Source organism: Neovison vison, chromosome 6, assembly GCF_020171115.1.
Source record: "Neovison vison isolate M4711 chromosome 6, ASM_NN_V1, whole genome shotgun sequence".
In the NCBI taxonomy this organism is placed as follows: domain Eukaryota; kingdom Metazoa; phylum Chordata; class Mammalia; order Carnivora; family Mustelidae; genus Neogale; species Neogale vison.
The window spans coordinates 13215284-13227304 of NC_058096.1; the positions used below are offsets into that span (position 1 = coordinate 13215284).

General features: G+C 46.7%; 1 protein-coding gene across 2 annotated transcripts in view; it reads left to right on the plus strand.

Moving 5' to 3' along the window:
* The window catches only part of TIAM1 (TIAM Rac1 associated GEF 1), a 202566-nt gene that overhangs the window by 101872 nt on the left and 88673 nt on the right, over nucleotides 1–12021 (plus strand). For both annotated transcript variants that reach the window (XM_044251032.1, XM_044251033.1), the window contains exons 6-7: nucleotides 4681–4905; nucleotides 6956–7141. In XM_044251032.1, coding sequence (XP_044106967.1) covers nucleotides 4681–4905; nucleotides 6956–7141 — 411 coding nt within the window. The remainder of the gene's footprint in view (nucleotides 1–4680; nucleotides 4906–6955; nucleotides 7142–12021) is intronic.

A 12021-nucleotide genomic window follows, 5' to 3' on the forward strand; every position in this document is an offset into this window, starting at 1 on the left:
CTTGGCTGAGTATGGCAGAGACCCTCAAAGGTGGAGGGAAGAAGGGGTCCCGCTTTCATTAAAGAGAGGAAAAGGGTGTTGTTGTACAGAACCTATCAGATTATGGCTCTCCTTGTGGTTGAAAGTGTGTTACATAGACTCCTCAAGAAGCATTGAAGTGGGATTTTCACTTGCATCAGTCAGGATGGTTAGATTATTCTGTAGGAAGGTGCAGCCCTCATATCTCCTTTTCATTCCGCCACGTGTCTGACAGATACTGGTCTGAGGCCGTGTTTGTCCCGGACTCTCTGGAGCCCAGGCTGACAGAAGGTTCATCCTGACACATGGCTTCCATGACTGTAAGCAGAGGGACCAGAATGGGAGTGAATCGGGCTTGTATTTAGTGATGACACATGTCCCTCCCTTCTCCTCAGATTCATTGACCAAAGCCATGACTTGGCCACACTGAACTTGATAGGGAGCAGGAAGGTTCCATTCTCCTGTGTGCCCAGGGAGAGCTCAAAATGTTCCAATTACAACACAAATGACACCACAGGGGACCAGGTTCGGAGGAATCGATGAGAACTGGGGTTCAGGAGCAGCGTGGCATGTAACAAAATGATTTTCAGCACGGGATAGGTCAAGATCAAGGTTTGCAATAAATTCCTGTGTTATATCTAACTTTTTCTGGGCTCTGGTTTCCCCATCTATAAAGTGCACCTGGGGGATGTTTTTTATTTTAAAAATTTTAAATTTCTAACTTAAATTAGCAGAGCCTGTATCATGTGGTTGGAGATCTTAACCATTAATTCTTCAGATCTGCTATCAGGCATGTAGGTTTCCTTTTCTTGCTCCATGGAGTAAGGTGGGAGGGGCCTGGGGGTGGGGGTTTCTCATGGAGGCGGGAGGTGGGAGCCGCTGGCGGGGACAGATGCCCCCCTCACAGCAAGCGTCGTTGATGTGCCAGGTGTTTCTACAGCAGACATCGGAGCCTCTCCTCATGGCATGTGCTGCCTCCCCATAGATTCTGTCTGAGACGCTCCCAGCGGTGTCCTTTTGAATAGGTGAAAACGCTGGCTCCCCTAAAGTCTGAGCGCTCCCTGCGTCCCCTGAGCTGCACACACAAAGGAAAACGCATGCTTCAGCTCAAGGAGGCAGCTGCTTATCCAATGACCGGGGCCCCGTTGAGAGGATCGGGCTGCTTGGAGCTTCCCTTGCAATCTTCTAGAGACAACTTTTAAGGAAAAATGAAACCTGAAATCTATTATTTTTAGGATAGTCACAGAAAAATTCTGCATAAATTTAGGGTACTGAATCTTAGAAGGTTTTTTTTGGTGAACTTGCTATTAAAGTATAATTTCTACACAGGAAAGTACACATTTTGATGGCATTTCAAAAGCTCATACCCCCATGTCGTACGCGTGTGTAACCAGCACCCAGACCAGGGAGCCGAACATGGCCAGTGCCCCAGACGCCCCCGTCATGGTTCCTTCCAGCTGCTTCTCCCTCCCCAGCTCCCACCAAAGCTCTCCTTTTCTGACTTGTAACGGTACATCCGGTTTTGTCTGTGTTTGTGCTTTAGACCAGGAGAATTGTAGTCTCTATTCTTGTATGTCTGACAGCTTGTCCTCAGGGTTACGTGCGTGAGGTGTATTCCCGTTGTGGTCTTAAGTTCTCCGTGCTGTAGCGTGCTTCATCGCGCGATCATACCTCACGTTACGCATGCATTCTGCCGTGGGCGGGTGTGGGGGTGGTGTCCAGTTTGGCCCATTGCAGATGCTGCTGCTGTAACCATTTTGGTGTATGTATTCAGGTGAACATGTGCATGCATTTTCATTGAGCGTGTACCCTGGATTGCATTTTTGGGGTCACAAGGCATGACTTTTCTTAGGTATCCTCCAGTAGCTTTCCAGAGCACTTACACCGGTGGTATTATTTCCATCCAGCAGCAGCCAGCAGAGCCTGGGAATCCTGGTTGCGCCATATCTTTGCCTGCACTTGGTATTTTCTTCCTGGAAGCTTTTTTTTTTTTTTTTTTTAAGATTTCACTCATTAGAGAGAGAGGGCGTGCATAGAGGCAGAGTTAGAGGGAGAAGTAGACTTCATGCTGAGCAGAGAGCCTGATGCGGGCGGGGTTCAACCCCAGGGCCCTCAGATCATGATCTGAGCCAAAGGCAGATGCTTAACTAACTGAGCCACCCAGGCTCCCCCCTCCTTTTTTTTTTTTTTTTTTTTTTTAAGATTTTATGTATTTGAGAGAGAGAGAGAGAATGAGCTTGGGAGGGGCAGAGGGAGAGGGAGAAGCAGCCTCCCTGCTGAGCAGGGATCCTGACATGGGGCTCCATCCCAAGGTTCTAGAATCATGACCTGAGCCAAAGGCAGAAGTTCAACCGACTGAGCCACCCAGGCGCCCCCTCAAAGCTTTTCTTTTAGAAAAGAATCCTTACTAGGTTGTTTTTCCATCGGAGCTAACTTCTCCCTCCCTCCTTCCTTAGCTCCCTCCCTAGACAGATAGTTAATTAGATAGATGAAAAACAACTCTACTTGGTAACATACCCACTAATGCCGAGGCACTGAGAGATTCTAAGGGTCAAACCCTGTGCTCTGTACCAGGCAGGAACAAGCCTGGTGCATTTATCACATATGGGAGGACCTAAAACTCTGTATTTTTCTGGAGTTAATTGAAAGTAATATATAAAGATAAAATGGAAGAGAGTGACTTTCTTTTTTTTTTTTTTTTTTTTAAGATTTTATTTATTTATTTGTCAGAGAGAGGGAGAGCGAGAAAGCGAGCACAGGCAGGCAGAGGGAGAAGCAGGCTCCCTGCTGAGCAAGGAGCCCGATGTGGGACTCGATCCCAGGACGCTGGGATCATGACCTGAGCCGAAGGCAGCTGCTCAACCAACTGAGCCACCCAGGCGTCCCGAGAGTGACTTTCTAAGAGGAGATACACCTTAACAATTTGAAGCAACATTAAGCATTTAAAGGTGAATGTCCCGTACAGACCCACGGGTCCCTACAAGTACTTACCTTGAATTTCCGCTGTCACTACCTCCTCTTCTCCCCCTCAGTTTCCACAAGATGATTCCATTTGCTTTGCTCTGCCGCTCCTCTGAGAACGTCCAGCTCCCTGATGTCTTCGTCAGGCGCAGGCATATACTTCTCTCTAAAAGTCACAACTGCTGGGCTGTTGAGGTCTGCCTGGCAGGTGGTGGCTCTGTTGGCTGGCACCATGTCGCAGTTCCCTCTGTGGGACGCAGACCAAGGGGATTCAGAAATAACGTGGACATCTGGGGGGTCTTTGGTTGCTGGGGTGCAGAGTACCAGGCAGTAGGGTCCCATGACTGGAATTTTGTTCATCAGCCAGCTCTCCAGTAAGTTTGGAGACTAAGAAGATGCATCAGAGAGGGAGGGGGGAAAAATCAGTGTTTTGTGCGTAAAAATGATGTTGGCTGGTACTTTAGTACTCAAGTGGCCGAATAGACCTTTTTCTTCAGTGTGCTAATTTCTGAGTGTTTATTAAACCTCTCCGGGCTTCAGGGGATACCCGGAAAATTCTAGCCTGTCCTCACTTAGAAATACTCGTTGACTCAGTTCCTGAAGTATTTGTAATGGTGGTTTAGTGCTAATGAGCTGTCTCCCCCAGACTGTTCTCTGACTTTCCCCCTTCGGAGCCCCTTGAGTCGCCTTGAGTTGCTTGTCTGTCGCTGGGGGATGGCCATGTGAAAGGAGAACGGAATGGGAAAAGCCGTTCCTCGCTGCTGGGTGGCTCCACTTCCTAGAAAACTCCCACGTGTCCCCGAACTTAACGCTGCTTCTGGCTGCCTTGAGCTCCTTCCGCAGCCCTAACTGTGTCATTGCTGCTTGACTCTGGCACGGGGCCTGTGGATTTGGGTCACAGCAGCTCGCCGGAGGCAGGGCTGGTGTGTTCCCTGGCCAGTGATGTTCCTTGGCCTCGATCTTGACCTTGGAACTGACCAGCCCTCTCTGAAAACTGACCTTTGGTTCAGAACAACCCTCTCCGCTAGAAAGTAAACTCTCCGTATACGATTATCACATATACAAGTGTCTTAAGTTCGGACTGCTGTTCACATAAATGGACAAGTAAACAAATAAATAAGCGGGTGGCTTGTAAGCAATAGATGTTTTTTATTTCTCACCTTCCGGAGGCTGGAAGTCCCAGATCAGGGTGGGGGCATGGTTGAGTTCTGGGCAGGCCTGCCTCCTGATTCAGAGACTGCGTCTTCTTGCTGTGTCCTCCCTTGGCAGAAGGGGACTAGTTAGCTCCCTGGCCGCTTTTTATAGGAGCGCTAATCTGCCACAGGAAGGCTCCACCCGTATGACCTAAGCACTTGCCAAAGACCTCACCCCCTCATACCATCACACAGTGGGGTTAGGATTCCAGCATTTGAATTTGGGGGAGACAAATTCATTCCGTCACAACCAGCGAGTTCTGAGCAGACCCAGAGACTCCTATCCCACGCAGCTCTTGGAGGCCGGGGGTGGGTGTGGCGTCTGACCCAAGACCTCCTTGTTTCAGTGTCTCTGCAAGGGTAGGTCGGGATGGTGAGCCTGACCCACGGCGTATGCAGACCTGTCACCCTGACTCCTGGGGCCGTGGCTTTCCTAGAAATGCGCTGGTTCCCTGCTGATAACCTAAGAGGCGGCTGTTTCTTCTCCCCCCCCCTCCCCCCCCCGCAGACCACCAGCCAGACGGAGCTGGAGAACTGGATCACCGCCATCCACTCCGCCTGCGCAGCGGCCGTTGCGAGGCACCACCACAAGGAAGACACGCTCCGGCTTCTCAAGTCTGAAATCAAAAAACTGGAACAGAAGATTGATATGGATGAAAAGATGAAGAAAATGGGCGAGATGCAGCTGTCTTCAGTCACTGATTCAAAGAAGAAGAAAACTATATTGGACCAGGTACTTGTTCTTATGCGTTGGGACTTGGGCGGGGGAGTGGTAGGTCTCCCAAGTTCTTGGGCTTCTTGGAATGACAGAGGATCATTGGTGATGTTATTAGCCTGTCATCCGGGTGGCTGAATTCTTTACTGTGACAGTCACTGTCCCTCGCCCACCATTCCCAGCCGATTGTTGTGAGCGGGAGGGAGCAACATTACATGGAAAGAATCTAATAGAGGAGGCTTCTCACTCCCACTGGTACCACGCTCCTTCTAGGGCGTTTGTGAAATCGCCGAGTCTGGAGTTTGCCCCCCTCCCCCGCTTAGGTTGATGAGGGGCTCAGCTGTGGTGGGACACACTCCCGATTCCTCAATTTAGAAAAGGTAGAGTGTCTTTTAAAAAAATGTGTTGCGGGGCGCCTGGGTGGCTCAGTGGGTTAGGCCGCTGCCTTCGGCTCAGGTCATGATCTCAGGGTCCTGGGATCGAGTCCCGCATCGGGCTCTCTGCTCAGCAGGGAGCCTGCTTCCCTTCCTCTCTCTCTCTGCCTGCCTCTCCGTCTACTTGTGATTTCTCTCTGTCAAATAAATAAATAAAATCTTTAAAAATAAAAAATAAATAAAAAATAAAAAAACGTGTTGCAGTGTTTGAGCAGAAGTATAAAGAAAAGACTGAGCGAGGTGACAGACAGAGGACACGTTTGCCTTCTACTCAGTTGTTTCCACGCCTGTGATAGCCATCTAGTCATGCTTTGAAGCTTTGTCTTAATGTTTAGGAAATAATTATGTGGGTAAGTGAATTTAAATCCCTGAGCGGTTGATGGCATGGGCCAGCCTGTGGTGTCCCATGGGTCTCGCCCGCTGTTACCAGACACGGTATTTATTGTCATTGACACGAAAGTCACATGGCGTACAATGACCCATTTCGAAGTGTCCAATTCAGTGGCATTTCGTTCATTCACAGTATTGAGCCCCCACAACCTCTGTCTTGTTGCCAGACATCGTCATTCACCCCAGAAAAAAGCCCTGTTCCTGTTAAATCGCTTCCCCCTGCTCCCGGCGCTCTGCCTCAGTGGATTCACCCATTTTGGATGTTTGAGCGAAGCGGAATTACATAACACGTGACCTTTTGTGTGTGAATTCTTGCCGTTTGTGTCATGTTTTGGGCTTGATCCACATTGTAGTGGATCTTTGTATACACCATAGTTTATCCGTTTGTCCATGGGTGGACATTTGGACTCTTTCCACTTTCTGGCTATTGTGAATAGTGCTGTGGACGTGGACGTACGCAAACACTATATTTCACGTCAAAGTAAAAAGTCCATGTCTACCATTAGTCGTTATCCAGACCTTGGCTGACATCACTGAGCCCTCGCTGTGCACCAGACCCTGTACTGAGTCTCATTCTTGCATGATCTTTAAATATCATTTCTGTCTTAGAAAGTAAGTATTACTTGCCATTTTGAAAGACAAGGACACACACACACACATACACACACGAAAAGAAAAGAAAAATGAGGATGCATATCTTGGATATACCCTGTGGTTGGAGTTCTATTCCAGAGCCTCAGTCTTCACCTTCTAGTGTTTTCTGCTTCCCACCCTGTACTGTCTGCCATGACCTCTTCCCAACAGCTCGCGGTCTCTTTGCTTGTGATCTTTAATTCACCTCGCTTTTCCTTTTATTCTTCGTCTTTCTATAAGAAGTCTTCTCTTGGTAAGTCCTAGAATTCTCCAGTGGTAGAAATCCTACAGTTGGGTTTGTGGCCCAGAGCTCGGAGCTGATGGGCTAGAATGGCCCACAAAGTGACATCTGTAACGGGACACACAGAGCAACTAACATATACTTTCTGCTTACCAAACTTAATGTATGACTGTAGATCTTTGTGGGGGGGGGGAACTAAGTTATGAAAACAGTAAGACTTGAGTTGCTGTTTCCTGGGAAACTTAGGGTACCTGTTGTTTACCGCTTACAAGTGTGATCAATACCTTGAGAACATCAGATCTGTAACGTTGGTGGAGGATGAAGTTGTTAACGTTTGTTTTCCCTTTTATTCACCTTTTCACCACTGTAGATCTTTGTTTGGGAGCAAAACCTTGAACAGTTCCAGATGGACCTATTTCGTTACCGCTGTTACTTAGCTAGCCTCCAAGGCGGGGAGCTGCCAAACCCCAAAAGGCTACTTGCTTTTGCAAGCCGACCAACGAAAGTGGCGATGGGCCGTCTTGGGATCTTTTCTGTATCGTCCTTTCATGCCCTGGTGAGTAGAAGCTGAGGTGTGTCTAAGAAATATTTATCTTGACTGTTAATCCTGAGCAGGACTCGACAAGAGTGTCGGCCGTGTTTTTCGAATTTACGGCTGTGTGTGGATGTCTGACGTGTTCCCTCCCTCTGTGGTGGGTACGGATCTTTGTTTGAATCTGTTCTGAAATTTATTACTTAACGCCTGTCTTGATGGGCCCTAAATTACCGTGCAAAGAAGACATGAAAGTTATTATCTTAAGAGATCTCTGCGTGTAGTGTTTGTTGATAAGTCATGTCATCTTTGGCAGTGTCCTGGTTTTTATCCAAATACAGATTTTTTTGATATTAACCTCGTGGAAATGTTAAGTGGAGAGCTCTCTCCTGCATAAATACATTTGACACACACGTACAAAATCATATAAACCATTTAGTAAACATAGATCTCTTTGGAGATCATCCTTCTCACTCTAATTTTAAATATTGTAATTCTGGAAATCAGTTCTGGACAGTCATGACTAGCCGATGCGTTCGAGGAAGGTAAAGATCTTCTGTGATTTTCCAGCCCGACCGACATAACGTGTTTGCTCCGGAAGGAGAGTGTTCCCCTGACCTCCGGAGCGGCAGATTGCCTCGTCGTGTTGTGTGTTTGCAGTCTGTAATTTTATGTGCTTGCTAAATTGCGAACAGCTTTATGTACTTTTGGCTCCTTTCTTCTCAAAAATTGCTGTACGAGTAACACGGTTTCAGCCCATCCAACTCAACACCCACTTAACATGTACTGCACCTTTAGCACATTTGCTGCGGAATTAAATGTTAAGGCTCAGGTTCCAGAAGCGGCTTTGGAAGACCTTGGCTGTGCTGCTCTTGGCTTGCCGTGTCAGCTGTACCCTTCAATTGAGTTCAGAGCTGTAATTCAGTCAGAGGCGTTTGTATTCTTTATAAATAGATTAGCGTCATCATTCAGATAATTAGGGGTAGATTTACATTTTTAAAGAAGTCTTAAACCAATTTCTGGAGTTATTAAAACTGGCATCCTGATTTGTTCTGCTAATTACAGCTCAGCTCTTGGTCTCTCTTGGTCTCCCTGGCTACAGCCTTTCCATATAGTTATTAAGTCCTTTTTTCTTTTCTTTTTCTTTCTTTTTTTCTTTTTTTTTTTGTAGGGATGGGTCAACGTGCTGAGATGTCTAATCTTGCAAATGGTTTTTAGTTTGAGGCTCTAGGGCTGTTTCTCTGAAACCTGGACGTCAATTTTAACTTGACCAAATCTCAGTTGGCCTATTGTGCAAAAAAACAAAACAAAACAAACAAACAAACAAAAACCCCAAATTGGGATAAAAATTCTTGTTGGCTGCCTTGCAAGAATGTCGAGGTGGCTTTTGTGTTACGGGAGCTTATGACATCCATGGTGCAGGTCCTGAATTAATTCTAAACCCCAAGCATCCGAATGGCCTTTTTCCTTTTCCTGGGCTTGATGAGGTTTTTATAAGAAATAATTCTGCGATCCACCTAAAACTTCTTTGCCTTACTTTCTTCAAAGCCATCAGAGCTGACTTCTCTGAAACAAGGAAGTAAATCACTGTATTGTTACCCTTCTGTAGTTTATCTGCCGACTAATTTCCTCTGCCTCATTATCTGTGATTTGTGTATTCTTTTTCTTTTGATGGAGAGGCTGTGACTGTCTGGCCAGTTCAAGATGGGAGAGTTAGGAACTTGGGCTTTTTGGGCAGTGATTTTATTTTATTTATTTATTTGTTAAATAAAAGTAGAGAGAGGCAGAGAGAGAGAGCTAATGCACAAGTTGGGGGGAGAAGCAGGCTCTCTGCTGAGCAGGGAGCCGGATGTGAGACACTTATCCCAGGACTTTGGGATGGTGACCTGAGCCGAAGGCAAACGCTTAACCGACTGAGCCACCCAGGCGTCCCTGATCAGTGATTTTAAAGAATATATATATATATATATATATATAAAGACCTTATTTATTTATTTGACAGAGACAGACACAGCGAGAGAGGGAACACAAGCAGGGGAAGTGGGAGAGGGAGAAGCAGGCTTCCTGCCATGGAGCAGGGAGCCCGATGTGGCACTCGATCCCAGGACCCTAGGATGATGACCTGAGCCGAAGGCAGACGCTTAACCATATGAGCCAGCCAGGTGCCCCCAAAGGAGGATATTTAATTCCTTACGTGCAGCTTTCTCTTCCTTTGGTGTTTCCTCCCCGCTCCCCCGCAGCCGCGTCTGCAGTATGCTTCTGGGTGCCCATCTGTCTAGGTGCCCGTGCAAACTTCTCTTTTCCATGAGGGGTTTTGCTTCAGACAGAACCAGTTAGGCAAGGCTGTCAGGTATCTGTTCCTGTTTGCTGCTCCCGTTCCTGTAGGAGATCCCGGGTAGGGAATTTTACAGTCTGATTTATTGGAGACTTATTTTTTTCCTCCTCTCCTTGTCATTTGACCCCAGGGAATTTTTTTTCCTTGGGATTGAAACAGGCTTCAATTAGCTTTTGTCCAGAATTTTTTTTTTTCCCTTCTTTTTCTTTTAAGGTGGGGGGTGCATGGGAGGAAGAAGTGTGAGGGCAGCCGGGCAGGGGGGCGGGGGGGACGGCGAGGAGATTTGGGCTACAATTTAAGTCCCATTCACCAGGAGGGCTTCCCATAATGCTCAGTGATTTGCAGTAATTAAGTAAAGGGTCCCCACTGTACTCTTTGAAAGAAGGTTATCATTGTTCTTGTTTGCACAGATGAGCAGAATGATAGAGTAATCAGGTTCCGGCCACAAAGGGAGGCATTGTCTGGGCAAAGATCATTGAGAAACTCTTGAGCTCTCGTCTACTAGTTCTTTTGCCAGCTTCCCCCCAAGCACCCCCAAATCCCTGAGCTTGTTTTGGGTCATTATTGTGTTGGGGGTTGTACTTAGTTCAGCAGTTTCTAGGGCCCCCGGCAGTTTAGAATAGAGCCCTCGGGGAAGCACCCATTGGTTAAACAGACTAAACCAACTGGTCAACCGGTAACTGAGAATATTTATGATTGCAGAAGTTTCTCTTCTGGGAGCACGTGGGTGGCTCCATCAGTTAAGTGGCTGCCTTCAGCTCAGGTCATGATCCCAGGGTCCTGGGATCGAGGCTCATATCGGGCTCCCTGCTCAGCAGAGAGCCTGCTTCTCCCTCTCCCTCTGCCTGCTTCTCTCCCTGCTTGTGCGCTCTTTCTGTCAAATAAATAAAATCTTTTTTTTTTTTTTTTTTAAGAAATTTCTCTTCTGGGCTCAGTTCTTCCAGAATTATAAACTAAAGAGTTACTGTTGGAACCACGTTATGCAGGATCTCTGCTTTTGCTTTGTGATGTTGGTTTATTTATTTTCTCCAATTCAGTCAACAAGTACATGGGAAGCCTTGCATATGTCACTTATTTTTGTGATCAGGTTTCTAGCAGCAGACAACCCAAAGTTCTTTTCCTATTGGAGATTATATTCTTGTGGGGGGAGATGCAGAAGAAAGAAGCAATTAAATAGACATGGTAGATCCAGTATTGATGTGTGCCACAGGGAAGTAACCAAGATACTAAGACAGGTACATATGAATATATAATCAGGGTAATACACTGGCCCTATATTTACATATGGCTGCCTGTATGTGTGTGTGCATGTATCTATAGGTGAATTTATCTGTTTTTTTCTTTTTTTTAAGATTTTATTTATTTATGTGACAGTGAGAGAGAGATCACAAGTAGGCAGAGAGGCAGGCAGAGAGAGAAGGGGAAGCAGGCTCCTTGCTGAGCAGAGAGCCTGATGCGGGGCTCGATCCCAGGACCCTGAGACCATGACCTGAGCTGAACGCAGAGGCTTTAAGCCACTGAGCCACTCAGGCGCCTGCTGGTGAATTTATCTGTTAATACGGAGGCAGATAAATATGAGGCCAAATGGGCGCTTTTTCCCCTCCAGGATTTTTAACTTTAATACCATTTATTTAGTGGTTCTTGGCCTCATTTTGTGACGATAAGCTTAACTGATCATTGAAATAGTCACACGAGCATGGGTGTTTGTGAGCACACTATAAGCTTCTTTTTTTTTTTTTTAAAGATTTTATTTATTTATTTGACAGACAGATCACAAGTAGGCAGAGAGGCAGCAGAGAGAGAGGAGGAAGCAGGCTCCCTGCTGAGCAGAGAGCCTGATGTGGGGCTCTATCCCAGGACCCTGGGATCATGACCTGAGCCGAAGGCAGAGGCTTTAACCCACTGAGCCACCCAGGTGCCCCTATAAGCTTATTCTTTTTAAAACGTATGTTTACCTTTAAGAAGGTAAGGAGAATAGAGATAATGTTTATCTGTTTCAAGTAGATATGTGCCTTTTGGTTTGTGATTTTTTTTTTTCCTTTGGTCCCCCTCAGCACCTTGAGCACAATAATCCTAGATCAGAGCTGTTTCTGTAATGTGGTGTTGGATGTGGGATTTTTATCTGCCCAGATCTGGGTTTTCTTCTTTGCCAAGCTGGGAAAACACAAGATCTCATCTTCCTATTTTCACTTGGGACCAAAACCTTCCCCCGATACCCATGCAGAGAAGCTGTTTGGGTTCCTGTTTGTAATGTCTTTGCCAATCTGCTCATGGAGCTTCTAGGGGACTTAAAAGCCCAAAGAGGTGTGCCTTCTAACCACCGTGCTTGATGGCTGGGGGGCCCTGATGTTACCCAATGGTGTTTCATTCCCTAGACTGCTGCCAGTTGGCAGTCATCACCCTGGGAGTGGCCCGTGTGGGAATCTATGACAAGGAGGTTCCAAGACTCATCTCCAGCAACAAAGAAGGGGTGGGGAGGTTTCATTTCAAGTCTGACTTGCTGTATCTCCTGGCACTCCCTTATATGAAAGGAAAGCCTGTGGGTGGCCTAAGTGAGACCTCACTTAAG